This window comes from Phocoena phocoena, chromosome 1, assembly GCF_963924675.1.
Source record: "Phocoena phocoena chromosome 1, mPhoPho1.1, whole genome shotgun sequence".
Lineage (NCBI taxonomy): Eukaryota > Metazoa > Chordata > Mammalia > Artiodactyla > Phocoenidae > Phocoena > Phocoena phocoena.
Window position 1 is genome coordinate 19967143 of NC_089219.1, and position 19397 is coordinate 19986539.

Genomic DNA, 19397 nt, shown 5'->3' on the forward strand with positions numbered 1-19397 from the left:
TGCATTTCCTTCCAGTATTTCTTTTTTCCTTTAAAACACTCGTACATAGTCCAGTGATCTTCATACCATATAACGTGGTATCCTGCTTTTCCAACTAATATTATATAATGAACATCTTCGTGTGTCTCTCCCTATATAGTGATATTTAGTTTATATCACTAAACATTTGGAAACACAATTTTTAATACCCGTTTCATACTTTACATCTCATACTTTAGCTCTTGCATGATTATTTTTAATTGGGAACGATACCTATCCTGTCGAGCCCACTGAACTGCCTGATCAAATGAGAGAAAGTGTGCAGAGAGCTGCACAAATGTGCACAATGATCATTCATGATGTTAGTTTTATCTTCCCAAGTGAACTACTTTGTGTGTTGTCACGAAATTGTTATATACTTTCCTATTCAACTTTTGCACAGCAGTGGGCAAAACTAGCTGTCTGGGTTTAATCTTTAAAAGGGAACATACTTGTTAATAACTTTTACTTTTTTTCCTAGCAATTTCTTAGAGGCTCTGGCCTAAGGAACTTACCTGAAATATAGAAAAGGGAGTGTGCACAAAGATGTCCATTATGGCATTATTTACAATAGCCCCAAAATAGAAATCACTGACATGTACAATTATATGGGAGGAAGGTTAAGTAAATGATGCTGAACCTACTTGCGAAGTTATTATACAGCTGTCTAAAATGATGTTTACAAAGCCTTTGTAATAAAATGGAAGATGTTTATGTCATCATCACTGGAAGAAGCAAAGATAAATGAAAAAGAGTGGAAAGAAAGACACCAAAGTGGCAACAGTGGTTATAATATTTAAATGATAGATGATTATTTTTTTCTCTGTGTTTTTCTGCAATGAGCTTGTATACCTTGGATGCATTAAAAGATAGGTGGGTAGGTAGGTAGGTAGATGGATGGATAAATAGATAGACAGATCAACCTTATTTTTTTAACTATTGGAAAGGATGTAAGCAGAAGAGGCAAGTACGGGGCACAGAACTGAGTTCAAGTGAAAGTAGTGACCCACAGGTGGGAGAAAAGGGCATGGGGGGCTGAGCCCAGACTGGGCTGGAACTTCTGGAAAATGCTTAGAACCACAAAAGGTGCCTTTTAGTTTATTTTTGGAGCAGGAAGAACAGAGTAAGGATGGGCACCTCATTTGAACATGGTAATATAATTATAAAAGGAGAAACCAAAATTGCTAGTTCCTCACTTGCTCCATCCTCTGACCAGCGTGGGCGGGACAGGCTTGGTGAGGGGAATGTGAAAGCCCAATAGGGCTTTTGAGGAACCGAGGGGTAAGAGGAGCCACAAGGAGACTGGCAACAAGCACATTCTATCATAATTTATACAAGTGGGGGAAAACAGAATTCTGTCATGTATAAATCTGGGTGGAAATGACATCAACATCCTGCAACGTTCCCTAATTTTTTTTTTTTTTTTTTTTTTTTGCGGTACGCGGGCCTCTCACTGCTGTGGCCTCTCCCGTTGCGGAGCACAGTTCAGGGCTTCCCTGGTGGCGCAGTGGTTGAGAGTCTGCCTGCTGATGCAGGGGACACGGGTTCGTGCCCCGGTCCGGGAAGATCCCACATGACGCGGAGCAGCTGGGCCCGTGAGCCATGGCCTCTGAGCCTGTGCGTCCGGAGCCTGTGCTCCGCAGTGGGAGAGGCCACAACAGTGAGAGGCCCGCGTACCGCAAAAAAAAAAAAAAAGAAAAAAAAAAAAAGAATTCAGACTTTTAGAAAAGTGGCAAAAAATACTACAAAGATTCACATTTACCCTTCACCCAGATTCCTCAAATGTTAGTGTTTTACCCTGTTTGCTTTGTGTACACTCTTCTCTCTTTCTACACACACACACACACACACACACACACACACGAGGTTTCTGAACTATTTGGGAGTAAGTTGCAAGCATAATGCCTCTTACCCCTAAATACTTCATTGTGTATTTCCAAAAGGTTGGTTCTACTTTTCTGTATAACCATAGTAAAACCAGAAAATTAACGTTGACACAATACTATCTGATCCCTATACCCCATTCACATTTTGTCAATTATCTTGATGATTGTCCTTTATAGTAATAATAATAATAGTAGTTGTTATTATTCTGCCCCAGGATCGCATCCAAGATCACGTATTACATTTAGTTCACGTCTCTTTATTCTCCTTCAGGCTGGAACAGTTCCTCAGTCTTTCCTTTTCTTTCACGACCTTGATGTTTTTGAAAAGTAAAGGCCATTTGTGTTGTAGGTTGTCTGTCTCTCAGTTCGGGTTGTCTGATCTTTCCTCATGATTCGGTTCAGGTTTGCATTTTTGGCAGGATTACCACTGAAATGACGTGTGTTCTTCTTAGTGTGTCATATCAAATGGCATGTGATATCTGTTTGTCCCCATTAATAGTTTTTAAAAATATAAATTAATAACAGCTCTACTGAGTTATAATTCACATATGATAAAATTCACCATTTTAAAGTGTAAAATCCAGTGGATTTTAGTATATTCCCAGAGTTGTACAGTCATTATCACAATCGATTAGAACATTTTCATCATCCCAAAAGGCCCCATACCCACTAGCCATCATTCTCCATGTCTTTTTCCCTCACCCCTGGTGACTACTGGTCTGCTTTCTGTCTGTAGGTGTGCCTATTCTGGACATTTCATGTACATGGAATCATATGCTGTGTGGCCTTTTGTGTCTGGCTTCTTTCACCAAGCACAGTGTTTTCAAGGTTCATCCACACTGGAGCATGTGTCAGCACTGCATTCCTTTCTATGGCCAAATAATATTCTATTGTATCTATTTACACATTCTGTTGGTTCATTCATCAGTCAATGGACATCTGGGTTGCTTCCACTTTGGGGCTATTACAAATAGTGCTGCTATGCACATTGTGTACAGCTTTCTGTATGGACATATGTTTTGAATTTTCTAGGGTGTATGTCAGGGTACCCAATACCACCGCTAGGTTCAGTGATTCACCAGGAGGGCACATAGTCCTATTCCTGGCTGATTTACTACAGTGAAAGGACACAAAGCAAAATCATCAAAGGGGAAATGTGCATACAGAGAAGCCCTGGGGAAACCAGACCCAGCACGCAAGAGTCCTCTCTGGGTGGAGTCACCCAGAACACACTTCATTCCTTCAGCGCTGAGTTGTGATTGACACGTGTGAGACGCCGTCCACCAGGAAGTTCATTAGAGACTCAGTGCCCAAGGTTTTTACTGGGGGCTGGTCATGTAAGTACCCTCGGCCTAACATGCACCAGAATTCCAGACTCCCGGAAGGAAGGCAGGTGTTCAAGCATACACCACATTGTTTGTACAGTCTCGGTGCAGTAAACCACCCTTACCCATCAGAGAATGGTGAGAACACTCACTAAATCCAAGTTCCCAGGCACCGGCCAAGGGCCAAATTTGCAAGCAGAGCCTTTCTAGGGATAGAAGTCTCAGGCCTACTGTGTTAACTCTGTTCTGCACGAGTCTGCACCCAGGAGTGGAATTGCTGGGTCACATCGTAACTCCATATTTAACTTTTCATGCCAAAGTGTTTTCCAAAGCAACTGCACCATTTTCATTTCCACCGGCCATTGAGGAGGGTTTCCACTTCTCCACAGCCTGGCCCACACTTGTTATTGTCCATCTTGTTGATTATAGCCATCCTGGTGTGACTGATAGGTTTTTAAGTTAGTGATTTGCAGGCATTTAGAACCAAAAATGAGGAGCCATAGGAGCCAAAATGCGTTCTCTAAGAACAAATCATACCAGTCTAACCCCTGATTTTTCTTAAAAGAAAAAAAAAGCCATCTATTTTCTCTGTGCTAGCTGTACTGGGGGCAGAGTGCTTTTGTATTTCAGTCCTGTCCTTCATAGTATCTTCGTATACAAAAATGGAGACACAGGGCTTGGACTGATTATCTGGAAGATTCCTCACTTGTTGACAGATGACACTCAAAGAGCAGTGCTGGAGCCAGGTGAGGGGCCCCTGCTGCTGTTTCCCCAACTCTGTCCTCAGCCCAGCCATTTAATGTTTCTCTCTAAAACTTGGGGGAGACACAGATGGCGGTCCCATGAAAGCAGGCAGAATACCCAAAACACACAGACACACACACAATGAATGATAAGATCTGGTTCCAGAAAGATCCTGACAGCACGGAACGAGTATGGAGAGTCCAGTGAGATGCAGTTGTTAGGGACAAATGGCAAGTCCACACCCACAGGGTCTGGTCCAGATGTAACCAGGGAGAGTTTGCACTTCGTTTTCTGCTTGTTACCAAAAGCCAACCATAACAAGTGGGTGACGAAGTCTGGGCACCCTGGAAAAACGTTGTGATGTGTATCTGCAGTTTCAGGGGATTTAGAGCTCTGCCATCAGGCGATCTGTTGAAGGAGCCGGGCTGTTCAGCCGGCCAACAGGCAGCCTAAGGTGACTTGAGAGTTGGCTCCCCCTGGTTGAAGATCTGTGGTGGGAGCATATGAGCTGTCTTCCCCCTGGCCCGCAGGGAAAAGCAGATTTAGACTGATTAAGAAAGAACTTTGTGAAACTCTGCAATTGAATGAGCTGCCTGCTAAAGAGGTAAGCACCCTTTCACTGGGGTGTTCAAAGAGAGATTACTTAGTCTTTTTAAGGAACTTGCATGGGGCAGGAGGTGGCCTGAGTTCTCTGAAGCCTTAGAACTGTCTAAACATGAAGCCAGGCACTGTCCGTCTCTAAAGGCAAGTCCGGGGGCTGCCCAAGGCACATATCACCGGTTCCAGAGTGAGATTAGCCTTTCTGCAGGTCATCCTCTTCTTGTGCCCCTCACAATCCTACTTGTCCCTCAGGACACTTGGGTGCCCGTGAAGCTCCCCTTGAGACACACGCTTGCCTTCTTCTGAGCACCTCTGTTACTCAGAAGCCCCCCCCCACCCCATCCCCCCGACCCATTACCTATTTTACCTGTGATGTGTGTGGTCCACACGTCAAGTCTCCCAGCCATGTGTTAAGCTCCAGAGCCAATTTTCTTGTTTGTCCTTACTTTCATTGAGCAAATACTTAATGAGCACCTATTACGTGTCAGTCCCCTGGTGAGTTGCCAGGCACGCAGCAGTGACTAGGGGATGGGGGCACTGACCAGATAGTTGCGAGTATAAGAGTTTAACTGCAGGCTTCTGTGGGACCTGACATCAGGAATGTGGGGAGGTCGTGGGGGCCTGGCTGGGGAGGAGGACTCCCTGCAAAAGTACCCTTTCAGCTGAGAGTTGAAGGAAGATAAGCAGTTGGCAGGAAAGTGGAGGGAGGGGTCCGGGGGAGCAGTCCCACCATGGCTGTAGCCCAAACTGCGGCCGAGCACAGGCTAGGACACCTGGTAGGTTGGGGCGCATTAGGAAGAGAAGTAAGGACCACCTGGCTGGGGACTTTCCCCGTCATCCCCGCTTATCCAGCGCCTGGGCTTGCGACCCGAGGTGGGAGACACAAGGATTAGCGTTCGAGGGTTTGTGTGTCCTTGTGCACGTGTGTGTGTGTGTGTGTGTGTGCCTTCTGAATCCTGTCCCAAGCGACACAGGGATTATTTGTGCCTTCCTTCCTCTCCGTTGATGTGGATGACTGTGAGAACGGGCCACGTTCCAACATCCCCACGTCCCTGCAGTGACAGCTCCTTTGAGAACATGTAGATACCCATGGTTCTCTTAATTACTCCTGCACACCCACTTCTCTCTCTCTCTCAAGCAGGTGGGGTTTGCGGGTAGGTGCAGTCCTCCCACTCCAGACCTCTGCTCCTGCTTTCCTGCTGCCATTTCTGTGTTAACAGCCTCCTGCTCTCCCCTACCCATCCCCCGCCCCTCCCTCCCCTCACACTGACTTAATCGAGGCCCGCCCCCCCAGAATAAGAGAGACTGAGGGAGGAGGCCAGGCTCCCTTAAGCGCTCATACCCAGCAATTAGTTTCCCTTACTGCCAATTCAAGATAAGTAGAAAATAACCAAGGAATGGAACCAGGGCTCAAAACCTGTGTCAGGTGCTTGGCACGCAGTACCGTGACATTTGCATGTGTGTCTCCTGGGAAGCCACACATCAGGCCAAGCATGGGGGTGGGGTCTGCTGGCCTGGGAGTTGAAAAAGCTGTATTCCAGCCCTGCTGGCTGTGCCACCCTGACCACCTTCCATCTCTGAGCCTCAGTTTCATCATCTATGAAGTGGAGAGATGGTACTAGATTATTCTGCCATTTCACGGAGAGCCCAGGCCACAGACCTGTCGGGTCTGCCCTCCTGGTCTGTGTGTTTTGACCCCAGGGGTGAGCATGGCAATGGTTACTGTCCAGGTGTGCCTGGAAGAGATGGCTGCTAGACCTTGGCGCCAGGAGTGGCAGAGCATGGAGAACGCAGGTGGCGATGTCCAGAAAGACAGTGCTGAGGCAGGAAGGTGGGCTGGGCGATGGAAGGAGAAAAGCAGAAGGGTGCCAGACAGTGTCTGGAAGTGAGCTGGGAAATAGAAATAAACACATATAGTAGACTGCTGGTTCTCAGATGTGGCCCATGGACCACGTGGGGATGTGTTAGAAAGACAGAATCTCAGTCCCCACCCCAGACCTGCTGGATCAGAAACTCAAGGATGGGGCCCAACGGCCTGTTTTAACAAGCTCTCCAGGTGATTCTGATGCACGCCAAAGTCTGAGAACTAATAAGGTGGATGAAAGAGGGGTGGATGGATGAGGCTTGGAGAACCAGATGGGTATTTTAAAGGCTGAGCAGGAAAGAGGACTCGTGTTTGTTGATCACTTGCTGTGTGAAGTCAAAAACTGGGCATTTCCAGCTACTTGCTTTCGTTTAAACCTTTCAGGATTGTGGCAAAGCAGGCCTTGTTATTCCCATCTCAAAGATGAGGCAGCTGAGGCTTGGAGACATTCATTTGCTTGCCAGAGTCGAAGAGCTAGTGGCAGGGGTAGGATTAGAACCCGGGCCTCCCGGCCCCGAAGCCTGAGTTCTCTCCACGACACCAGGCTGCCCCCCACCTGCCTGTCCTTCAGCTGTGCCTCTGCTGCCTGGGCTGGCTCCCTTCTCAGCCCCATGGTCACCGCAGAGGCCTGCTCTGCTGTCCTTCTTCTGCAGCCTGCCATCAGAGGCAAAAGGGAGACCCTGGGGAGGGGCGGGAGAGCAGGGCTGGGGACAGATTGTTGCCTTGCGTTCCTCCAGCCTCCAGTGCTAAGTGCAGTTAGGAGACAAAGGTGCTTGTGTGCTTGCGATGCTGCCAAGAGGCTAACGTAGTTGCCTTAGTGTAGTAAGAACTCATGCATGCACTGGGTGACAAAGCTGACAGATACTCATTGCCAAGCCCTGTGCAGGGTGCTTTGGGGGAACTGAGGCAAAGAAAATGTAGTTTCTGGCTTCAAAGAGTTTGTGGTCCAGAACCAGTAAAACAAAAACTAACAGTGACCGGCTGGGGTGCTAGGAGGCCTGGGAGAGCCAGCCTGGGTCAAGCCAAGTGCAGGAGGAGTTCAAAGAGAGTCAAGCAGTGACTTTAGGGGACAGACCTAAGGCTTCGGAGCCAGAGGGCATGGGTTCAATTCCCAGCATGCTCACTCACTCCCTGGGTAATCCTGGGCGAGTTACCTCATGTCTCGACCTGTCTCCTTATCTACAAAATGGAGTTAACAACCCCTAGCTCAAGGGACGGTTCTATTAGATTCTAACAGGCATCCCTCGTTGAGTTTTGTTTCCTTCCATTCAGAGGGTCACTTTAGGTCTGGGAAGGCTTCATGGAAGAGGTGGCTTTTCACTTTGGCACTGACGGATGGCTAGAATGTACTTAGTGCCTTTTGTGCCTTCTCTGAGGAATCTGTGGGTAGATGCAGGACGCATAGGGTTGTCGGAGGAGAACAGCCTTCCAGGCATAACTATGAATAGAACAGTGGTGAGAGGAAGTCGTCTTTCTCAACGTGGAAGATTGTTTTTATAATGTGGTTTCAAATCCTGGTGCAAAGGGCAAGGCCCGGTGGCCGGCCCGCGCTGTTGGGAACCTCCACGCTCAGGGTGCAAAGGGCAAGGCGGGTGGCCGGCCCGCGCTGTTGGGAACCTCCACGCTCAGGGTGCAAAGGGCAAGGCCCGGTGGCCGGCCCGCGCTCTGGGGAACGTCCACGCTCAGGGTGCAAAGGGCAAGGCCCGGTGGCCGGCCCACACTGTTGGGAATCTCCACTCTCAGGGTCTGTTTCTGCTCTTCCTTACAGATGATGCAGTTCGCCTGGCAGAGCTACAAGCGCTATGCGATGGGGAAAAACGAGCTCCGGCCCCTCACAAGAGACGGCTACGAGGGCAACATGTTCGGTGAGCTGACGTCGGAAGACCCCCTGCCCCTGGGGGCCGAGCAGAATTTCATTTTTGACTTTTTCTCTCCTGAGCTATGTCCCTGTTTCTCCAGAGCTGGGGGCTCCCAAGTCTGACTTCCTCCAGGGTTGTCTAGGCTTGTGAGCCTTCTAGGTTTGGGGGAAACCCACATGCTCCTCCCTCACCTCACACACTTCTTTATATGCACCTGTTGTTAATTTTCAGAGCAGACAAACTTGGAAATGTGAGTGGGGGCAGTGAGTGACGGACACTAGTTGCCATGGAGAAGGTGGGCAGATCTGAAGGACACAGAGGATTGGGTTTAAATCCGCTCCTCCAAGTGGCTGTAAAATGATCTTGGGTGTTTTCCTAGAGAAACCAAACATGTATCTGATAAGCTGGGCACACGCGCTGCCTTTAGGGTCTTGGGTGTGTGTCTCTCGCCGGGTGGCTTGGTGGACAAACAGTCACAGTTAGGGAGCAGCATAGGTGCTGCTGTGTGTTGGCAGCTTGAGTCTGACCTGTAGCCACACTTGCCAACATCTCTGTCCTTTGCAGCCGTGAGATCCTCCTCAGCCAGAGCCTCGAAAGCCCTTCTCACCTGGAGAGACTGCAAAGTGCCTCACTGTGGGCACGGCTTTAGATATCAAATGTAATTCCTGGACAAATCACCAGCGCCCCTCTCTGCAGGCCTTTCACGAAAAGATGCTGGAGGCACCTGGCTTCCTTCTTTCCTGCGAGACAGGAGCTATCTGGGGAGCTGGAAACAGAAATTCATCACCTGTATTCCCCACCCCTTAAGAGACACAGGCTCCTGACATCAAGAACCAAAGAGCTAAGTCAGATGAAAATCCCCAGAAAATTTTCAAAAGCAGGTTTACAAGGCCCCCCCATGCGTATGGCAGAGTATTTGTGTTACGGGAAAAGGGACACAGGACCTACCTTCCTCCATGTCACCAGGCAGCATCCCAATGCTTCTGGCTGTTCAGACAGTTCACTCCCCTTGGGTAGGGGGGTGTGATTTGGGGTAGCTGCTGCTGCTGCTTTTCCCCCCTGATTATCATAGGCATGTAGGGGAAAAGAGAAAGTATAAAAAAGTGTAAAGCAGGCCAAAAATAACTCGTTCTACCATGTAGATGCAGCCTCTGTGCACATCTTGTCTTATTTCCTTTCAGTCTTTTCTTCAGTACACTTCCCCCACCCATATACAATATTATGTTCTTCCTTTTCTTTTTTTTTTAACTGAATGTTACATCATATGTGTTTCCCTAACTCGTGTAAATTTTTTCATAAAGAATATTTTTAATGGTTGCAGTTATTGCATGGATGTGCCATAATTCGTTTAACCATCCCACTAATGTTGGACAAAGGTCCTTTCCAATTTTTCACTATTAAAAATAACACGGCAGGACTTCCCTGGTGGCGCAGTGGTTGAGAGTCCGCCTGCCGATGCAGGGGACATGGGTTCGTGCCCCGGTCCGGGAGGATCCCACATGCTGCGGAGCGGCTGGGCCCGTGAGCCATGGCCACTGAGCCTGTGCGTCCGGAGCCTGTGCTCCGCAACGGGAGAGGCCACAACAGTGAGAGGCCCGCGTACCACAAAAAACAAAAAGCACGGCAATTATCATCTTTGTGCATAAAACGTTGTCTTAGGATAGGCTCTGAGAGAGGACTCCTGAGTCGTGGGGAGGAAGACAGGCGTTTCCTTAACCTCAAATATGAAATGTGTGGATTCTAGTTTCAGAGGCTCGCTGCCTGACCTGTCCAGATCATAGACTTCCCCAACACCCACATCAGCCCTGGGGAAAGATGGCTGGTGTGGCTCTCATCAAAGTTGTTGGAGCTTTGGCTACTACTATAAATGAGGGACACAATCCTCTCTCTCTACACAGTGTGCAAATATTCAGGGAATTGGTGGAGGTTGGGGGGAGGCTGTTGATCTCTGAAACTGCGGAGCATGGGCTTAGCTATTGCTGCGACCATCCACGGGGATAGAGGGAGCACTGCTGGGAGGAACTGGGCTAAACCAAGTCCCATTTTCTGAAATTCCTCAGGGCCTGTGATTTAAATCTCAACCCTTTGGCCCCTTTCCCATCACTGAGCCTCAGAAAGAGTGGGCAGCTTGGAATGATGCAAAGAAACCTGGACCTTGAACCAGAAGACCTGGGAGCGAGTCCTCACTCTGCCCTGATCTATCTGTGTGGCCAAGTCACTTGACCTCTCTGGGCCCCTGTTCGTTCATCCTGCACACTCAGGTTGCTATGAGAGCGTGCAGGAACGTGCAAAGGGCCAAGTATATATGAGTGATATAGGATTTCCACAGTAATAAGTGTGGTCGGCAGTTGCCCAGGTGAGCCCATGGAGGGTTCTGAGGTCCCCTGTCTCCCAAGAGCGGCCTTGGCTAAGGCCCTGGGAACCCACTCATCCTGCGCCTGCAGCAGTCCTGGCAGTGAGACAGGGCCTTCCTTCTGCAGCTAGCCACTGAGCTGCGGTGGGAGGCCGGCTCCTGGGTCGGGCCCCAGGCACTGGGCAGGGAGAAGCTAGTCTTGATTTTCTTACACTTTCTTTCAGCAGCTGCTTGTGTAGTGCCATGCCCGGTGCTGACTGCTGGGGATGTAGGGATAAATGACACAGTGAAAACTCCACCAGCTCTGCAGAGACGTACACTGGCAACCCTTCCTCGGAGCCTCTCTGGGGTCTGCGTAGGTGCTCTCAGGATGAGGGGCACGTAGAAGGGATCACGATCAATGATGTGACCAGTCCTTCACTGGCTTGTGGCTCTAGGTCCCTGGAGCCCAACAAGTTCAAAATGACTTCACTCCTTCCTGGTTGAGTGAGCCTGAGTTTTCTGTAAAGTGGAACTAATGAAAACATCACACCCCCAGCCCGAGGCCTGCGTGACACGCGGAACCATCTCAATCGCTGGTGGCTACGCTTATTGTTGCCACAGATGGGTCAGGTGATACACATGCTTATGCCAGCACCCCCAGAGGAGGAGAGTCAAGGGGCATTCGAGGAACCTGGAGGAGGTTCTAGTTTGGGTTGGACCCATGAGGGGCTTGGAAGCCAGACTGTTCTGGATGATAGAAGTTGAACTGGCCTGAATGAAGCTGCTTCTCACGCCGCTGGCTTCTTTTGCTGGACTCACACGGGCTTGTGGGTGGCCTCGTTCCTGGGCTGTGGCAGCCGCCGTCATCAGTCACCTCACTGTAGGCTGGGCCCTGCAGGGCGTGGTCAGATGGCAGCTGTTCCCACCCTGCCCTGCCTGGCTGAGTGGATGTTCAGGGTCCCTGAGCAGCCTCCTGCATCCTGGTGTGTATCCGTCCGCCACGGGCCCTTGCGGGCTCCTCCCTGGGCCTGTGGGGCCAAGAGAGCTGCATACGGGGTAGAGTAATGAGCTCACACTGGTGCCTGGCTTTGCAGGATTTACACGGGATGCAACGAAGACATCGGCTGCAGAGCCTGGTCTCCCCGCGTGTGGCAGTTCACCAAATTGAATTTACCCTCCCCACCACCCGTGCGCCCCTCCCCAAATCTGTTCTCACTTTGAAAGTAAGACCTCTGGGTGAGGCACCTCTCAAGCCAGTTTTTGTGTCCTGAGCAATTCAGTGTTAAAGTCTCTTCCTATTTACCGCAATCTGGCTCAGCAGGTCCTGCCAGAAAATGCCCCCAAGACCCTAGCGGCTGCCAGCAAAGTGGACGCGGCCTGTTCCTCACGGGCACAGGGCCGGCACTCGATGGTGATGCTCTCATCACTGTGAAGTCACAGGGGTGAGTCTGCCACTTGAAGAACACATTCGAGGAGGGCAGTGTAGAGGAACCAGCCATAAAGCAGCAGCTGGTGATGCCGTAAAGCACAGTGGCTCAGTACTCAGAGGCCCAGCTTCCTTACCTGTAAAAGGGGCTGCTCCTAGGACCTGGGCGAAACCAGCCGAAGAGCATGGACTCTGAGGCCAGATGGCTTGGATTTGCATGCTGCTCTGCCACTGCCCATCTGTGTGACCTTAGGCAAGTTTCTTAACCTTTCTGGGCCTCAGTTTCCAGCCTTAAATTGGGGACAACAGTAATACCTACTCACAGGATTGTTTCAAGAACCAAATGAGTTAATTTGTGAGAAGTGCTTGGCACATAGGAAGCATTCTTCAAGTTCAGCTGCTATGAGGATGACATAAGGCCCTTAGGACAGTGTGTGCTTCTCCCATTTTGACTGGGCTATGACCCAGTCTCCTGGACCCAGGGACCCACGTGAGGACTCCAGGGCTTTCCCAGCCCTGATCCCTCCTGCCCTACTCCCCTCAGCCCTCAAGCGCCTGTGGCAGAGATCACGGATGGGCAGCCCACTGGTAGTCAGTGTACCTCTCACCCTTTCATTTATAGCAGCTTACAATGGAATTTTTAAGAGGGAAGAGTCAGGGGAAAGTTAGGGTTCAAGGCTGTGGAAGAAATCGGCCTCCTGACAGCAGAAGGGATTCCAGGAGAATAGTGGGAGCTCATACCCAATGCCAGCTGTCAGCCTTAAAGCACTTAATGACATTAATCCTCCCAAGAACTCAGAGCGATCATAAGAACTCCATCCTCCCTTGGCATTGGGGAAATCGGTACTGGGTGCAGAGTCTTGAGAGGTCCCTGGCAGAGAGGCCCTTTGGTGGCAAGTCCAACTGCCTCATCTTAGAGTTGCAGAAACCAAGCTCACAGAGGGGAAGGGACTCAACCGGGGTGACACAGCATGTTAATTGTAGGTGTGGAATTTGAATCCTGGTGGCCTAGTCCCAGCCCAGTGCTCTTTGCACCACCCACTCTGAGATTAGCCAAATTGTCCAAGGCCAGATTGTCAAAGCACAGGCCTCTGGTTCTGGCCAGATCACCACCAGGAACTAGACGTTCTCAGAACTCTCGCAAGAGCAAATTGTCTTTCAGGAGGTGTATGATTTGGGAGCCAAGAGCCCACCTGCTTCCTGTACATGCATCATACCAGGCACCGTAGCTGTATTCTCTCGTGTCCTCCTCACAGCCCTGCGAAGGTATAAATTACCCCCTTATCCCCATTTCACAGATGAGGAAACTGAGACTTGGCAAGGTTTAGGACTTGCTTAGTCATACAGTTATCAAGCAGAGACTTAATCACAGGTCTGCTGGACTCCAAAGCCCAATCCACAGACCACCATGCTGCCCTGTCCTCCAGTGACCACGTGTGTGGCTGTAGAGAAGGGAGCAGGGGCAGAGGGATGGTCTCAGGGTTGGTGGTATTGCATCTTCTGCTCCAGTACCCTCACAGAAACCCAGAGAGACATGTATTTCAGGTCAGGGTCTGCGGCCACCCATCTGAAGGCATCATGATTTATTGGACATCAGCTGACTGCAGAGCATGGGCCTGGGAAAAAGATTCCGATTTCCCTCTTTTCTCCCACCATAGGAAAATATTTCATCTCTGCCATTAACCTAAAGACAGCTACTTACAAGACATGCCGTTGGCTGTCAGCGTAATGAGCTGAGAAGAGCATGGATTTGAGAATCAGACCAGCCTGAGTCTGAATTCCGGCTCTGCCACTTACTAGTCATGTGACCTTGGGCGAGTTTCTTAAACTGTCTGCACCTCAGTTTCTCCATCTGTACAATGAGGACAGTGGTGAGGAGTAGATAAAGTTGATGTTTGTAAAACCTGCCCATATGCTTAAATAGACTTGCCCATATGCACTCATTAACTATAAGCTACCGCTGTTATTATTATATCAGTTATAAAATAATTGTGAGAATAATTATATCCTGAGACAAAAACAAACAAACAAACAGTGTGTGGCACACAGTAGGCTCTGGATAAATATTGTCAGACGAATGAATTGCCCCCTGCAGTCTCTGCCTGCCCTGTTTTCCCTTAAGCCCTTCCTCCTGGTCCTGCTGTGCTCAGTTCCTCTCATCGTCTGCAGCTGCTTTGACCTCCTCCATCGCAAAGTGCATTAGGAATCGGCAAACTGACCCTGAAAGAGCAGCAGTCCTGCTTAGTCAGCGGCTCTGATCTTGGGCATCTTCTCTGTGGAGGATAGAGGTGCTTGTATAGCCAGAAGCGCCATCCCTCTGTTCCACGCTGGCCCAGGGTGACCGTGAGAGCCCCAAATTGGATTCTGCCTCTGCCTGGTGAATCCCTGATAGAACTGCCCAACCAAATCCGCATCTCAAGGGATGATTATGGCCTTGGGTGAGTGAAGAGGGAAAATGAACACAGCACGATTTTTCAGATCACAGGCTGGGAATGTTCGGCCTTGGAAGAGAAAAAAATAATCTTTGCCTTGTAAACAGAGCAAATATGATGTTGAAGGGGGAATAAATCCAGGCCCCAAGATGTCATTTTTACAATTGCATTTTGGCATGTGACTTAGTGCCTTCTGCAAAACGTTCACAGTCTCCTACACAGACACACACACACACCAATCTTACCAGGTCTTTATTGTGGGCGGAGAGCTGCACTGCAGTGTGGCTGCCGGGAGAACTGCATCCTTTGCAGACAGACAGTTTGTGAAAACCACTTGCTTCCCAGTTTCCACAGGTCTCCATGCTGTTTCCACGGTTCTCTGTGCTTGTTTCCGGGTGGCAGCGGTTTTGACTTTGGAGTTGTGCCTGGGTTCAAATCCCTGGTGTTTACCAGCTGAATTAAATTGGACAAGTCACAGAGTTCTCTGAACCTCAGTTTACTCACCTGGAAAAGGAGGCAGGCGGGGCTAGGTAGCCCCAGTACAGTGCCTGGCACCCAGTAAGTCCTCATAAAACGTTAGGTTGTTTCTTCCCTGAGTGCAGACACACCCTTCCCAGTCCGTTTCCTATCTCCTCTCTTATCGGGTAGCAGGGCACTTGGACTTATCTGGCTGAAAATACTATATCTGCTGTTATAAGTTTTGTTTTCCAGAGGTTTTTCTTTTTTTTTTTTTCTTTTCTGAAAAACAAAAGCAAAACACCAAGTATCCATAGTTCTTAGAAAATCGATGTCAGGTTGTGTCGCTCCCTGATTTTGGCAGGCCCATGGTGCACATTCCTGACCCAGGCTCTGAGTTTGATTTGAGAAAGAGCTGTCATCAGCCTCCTCGGAGGTGGCGATGTTGCAATTCCTTGGGTAGAATGGGTCAGGCTTAAGGGCAACAAGCAGATCTTCCCGGCAGTCACATGTCTTGGGAGCCCCGGCTGCTCCATCTGGAGGCCAGAGGCCGTCAAAGCACGGGGGAAATGGATTAGAAGCACCAGTCACTGGCAGATGGCCTTTAGCACGAGGAGGGAAATTGCATAAAAATATGGACCCCACACATGTGAAGGACAGATAGGACTGGCCGTTGCTGGTCAGATGCTGCAGCTCCATGGGGGCCTCCCTGTGGCCTTGAATGACACATCCACGGTTCCTCAGCCACCTTCTAAAGACCAGGATGTCCCTCGGGTCACACTGGGTGATTAGCAAAGCAGAGCGCTCACCTCTAAATTAGCCTGCTGGACTTTCGCGCTCTCAGGCTGCCGACCATTCAGGGCGCGCTGCTCTGCACCCTCCTCCCGAAAAGATTTGTTTTTTTCCCAAGCAGTTTCTAATTAAGATGCATCTTAGCTGTTTTCTTTTTCTTTTTGTTTAAAAGGCTTCCCACCAGCACAGAGCATAATTTATTTCTCTAGAAAATATAGCAGCAGGTTGTTGTAAAAAGAAAACTCGAGGCTCGGAGCCTTGGGTCCCCATCCCAGTCCTGGCGCCAGCAGCCATGGGAGCCGGCGACCTCCCCTGGGCCCTGGGCCCCGTCTCGGCTTCAGTACAAAGAGGTTTGCACCCTGGCCCCTCGCTGTCCTCTCTGTGATTCTCGGTTGGTTACTAGGCTGATTTCTTTCTTTCTCTTTTTTTTTTTTTTTTTTTTCCGCCTCTGAGTGGCTATTTGGGCTATGCCGATTCTCTTGAAATCTGAAATTTTAGTAGCAAGTTTTGCTTCTGTTGGGGAGGAGTGAGTCAGGGTATCTATTCCCAGAGCAAGTCGCTAGGGACGCATGAGATGATTCATATTGAAACTGACATTCCCTCCTGGGGGTGACGTGTTCCTGCCCAATTTACAAAGACCTTTCCTTCCTTGGAAACAAGGCAGAGCCCACAGCAGACAGACAGCCCTCTTTTCTTCGCACCGCACTGATGGCAAGCACTTGCCAAATTTCCCAGCAAACTCAGTGACAAATAGGTAGGTGAATTCGCAAAATCTCAGGCTGTCTGTGCCAGTTGGATTCTTTGAAACCGTCTGGTCCAGTGTCTAAGAAAGAGGGGAAAGAGGCACAAGGGGGACAGGGACTCAGGAAGGCCTAATAACCAGGACTTGAACTCTGGTACTTTGACTTGAGCCTCTTTTTTTTTCTTTTTAATTACTTTTTAAAAATTGAGATGTAACTTATAACTTACATACAGTAAAATGCACAAATCTTAAGTGCACAGCCCAATGAGTTTTTACATGTGGATGCAGCCCTTGATCTGCACCCACAGATCAAGATAGAGAGCACTTCTGTTACCCTCCAGAAGGTTCCCCCAGACCCTTCCTGGTCCCCAAGGGCCATTGCTGTTCTGACTTCTATCACCTTAGATTCGTGCTGTCTGCCTTAAAATTTCATATCGTACTGTATGTGCTTTTATGGTTTACTTTTCTTTCACTCATAATTATGTCATGAAGGGTTCGTTCTTTTTCAAGTGTATCCATTCTACTGTTCCTGGACATTTTTGTTCCCAGCATTTAGTGATTATGAGTAAAGCTGCTATAAACAGTTTTTGTCTCTTTGTTTAACATTTAGTGAGTGCTTCAGCCGTGCTCTGGAGAGGGCAGGGCCCCTGCTCTTCCTGCCGTGACTTACGGGTGAATCGGGGCTCTCAGGCCAGCTGCCTCAAGTGCCCCTTGCAGCAGAAGGAACAGTTGGCCGAGGCTTCCTTCACTACCCCCTCCCCACGCTGTCTCACCAGCCCACCCAGCTATGACACACGGGCACACATGGCGTGAACCGGAGCTTCTTTAGTTCAGCTACTAGGCTAGGAAAGGGGTCTTAATAGAGAAAATGTTGACCTTGGAGTCAGAAGACTTGAGTTGTCCAAACCCTGGCTCCACCACTAACCCGCTGGGTAGGTGTCCCGTTTCCTTGTCTGAGCCTCAATTTTCTCTCCTGTGGAATGGGGATGATGACACCTTCTCACAGATTGTCATTGGGATCACAGGAGACCATTTCTTTATCTGCCAGTGATCATTCGGTGCCTACTGTGTGCCACTAGACCCTGCTCGAGACACGGGAAACAGCAGGGACCAAGATGGACACCTACGTGGATGTCCCAGGCTAGTGAGGAGACGTAGGCATGAACTTGTAGTTTCAATCAAGGCAGTATGAATGCCATGAGGTACAAGCTCACACCAAGGGCTCCTTAACTCATCCTTGGAGGGATGGGCTTCGGAAAGATTTCCTGGGGGAGATGGCCTCAACTGAGGCCTGAAGCGTGAATGAAGAAGCATAAGAGAGGGATCACGGGCACAGAAACACATGTGCAAAGGCCTCGAAGGGGAGATTGAGCACAACTGTGGCTCCTTGGGGTCTAAAAGGTGTTCAGTGTGACTAGAGAGGATGAGGGCATAGTGAGAGACCATCTGTGAGCAGCTGGCATATTAAGGGGATCTGTGAATGCTCCCCAGTGTTTTCTCCCCACCCCAGACCCCAAGAGCCAGGAGACCTGGCTTCTAATGGCTTCTGCTCTGTGACCCAGGCAAGGCCTGTTCCGTCTGTGAGCTCATTTCCCCACCATACAACGTGGGCGTCTGGCATATGGGCTCTCATGTTACTTCTAGGCCCTAAAGAGTAGGTGATTGGGCCACTCTGGGGTGTGTTTCACCCTGGCTGATGCAAGCCTGGTGCAGCCAAGTGGGCCACTGGCTCAGCGATGGAGGCAGAGGTGCTGCACTGGCTGTGGTGGCCACTCCTCTGGAAGGTGGGGGCCAGGACTTCACATCCCCCCCGCCAGGGGCTTCTGAGGCAGGCAGCTTGGTCCTCTGCTCCACAGACGGCTGCTCTCCCAAGCATAAATGAGAACCATGCAGCGATCAATAGGAATTGTTGAAAAATTCTGAAGAGAGCCTGGAGGAAGACAAAGAGACCCGGAAGTGTGTTGTCAGCACAATTTGAGGCTAATACTCAAGTCTGTTTTTTCACCAAGTCTGAAAGGCGGTTTAAAATCCACTGCTCTTGTTTTCTTTTGTTTTGTTTTGTTTTAATGGCTGGATAAAGCACAATTGCATTTTCTCCCCCAATAACTTTGAATTCTGGGAATAGACCATGTGGGGATAATTGCTGTTGTCTAATCCCACCGAAGGCCAAGCCAACGATTAGGACAGGGAGGGAGGGAGCTGCCGTGCCGGAGGCCCTCTGCCGGTTTCTTACTTCCAGCAGCCAGGGCTCGACTCCCCAGATGACCCTGTTCCCGAAATAGCAGTTGCCCGGAAATGCATCTGCATGTTGCTTTGCCACGAGTAACTGATAGCACGTGGGGGCGTGGAGAGTTTTCATTCAGTCCTGCAACTTCTCCTTGAGTACTTACTATGTGGCAGGCTCTGAGCTGGATCTGGAGCAGGGAAAGAGGGTGCAGAAAAGAACAAGACGTGGTGAGCTCATTGGAGAAAAGACGAGTGAAGTCTGCCTGTGGGTCAGACAGAACGTGTGCCCGAGCAGCGGCACGGCTGCAAGAGAGTGTCAGCATTACCGAGAGGTGCCGAGCAAGAAAAGTCTTCGCAAAGTTCCCCACGTTTCATTGCTGGGGAATCACAAAGATGGCGGCATTGGAGAGGAGTCCTATGGGAGGGGCTGGATCCTACCCCAGAGCTGCGCAGGGGGTAGGTTTTGACAGACACCCATGAGGTCTCTGTTACAGACAGGGGAACAGCTCAGACCAAGCTTAGGTGGTCCTGCTGGGTGGAGTGCTGGTGCTCAGAGAGGGGAGGCTGGTTGGTGGCAGGTGGCGGGGGAGGGGAGGGGAGGGCTGCAGCCTTGAAGGGAAGAAATCTCGTCTGAGCAGCCAGCAGCCAAGCAGGCATTCCCTGCACAGGGCTGAACCTCTCCCTTACACACA

At 49.8% G+C, this 19397-nt stretch overlaps 1 protein-coding gene across 2 annotated transcripts in view; it reads left to right on the forward strand.

Annotated features, from left to right (window-relative positions):
• MAN1C1 (mannosidase alpha class 1C member 1) overlaps positions 1-19397 on the forward strand; it is a 132484-nt gene that overhangs the window by 44461 nt on the left and 68626 nt on the right. For both annotated transcript variants that reach the window (XM_065879372.1, XM_065879381.1), the window contains exon 2: positions 8206-8302. In XM_065879372.1, the coding sequence (XP_065735444.1) occupies positions 8206-8302 (97 nt within the window). The remainder of the gene's footprint in view (positions 1-8205; positions 8303-19397) is intronic.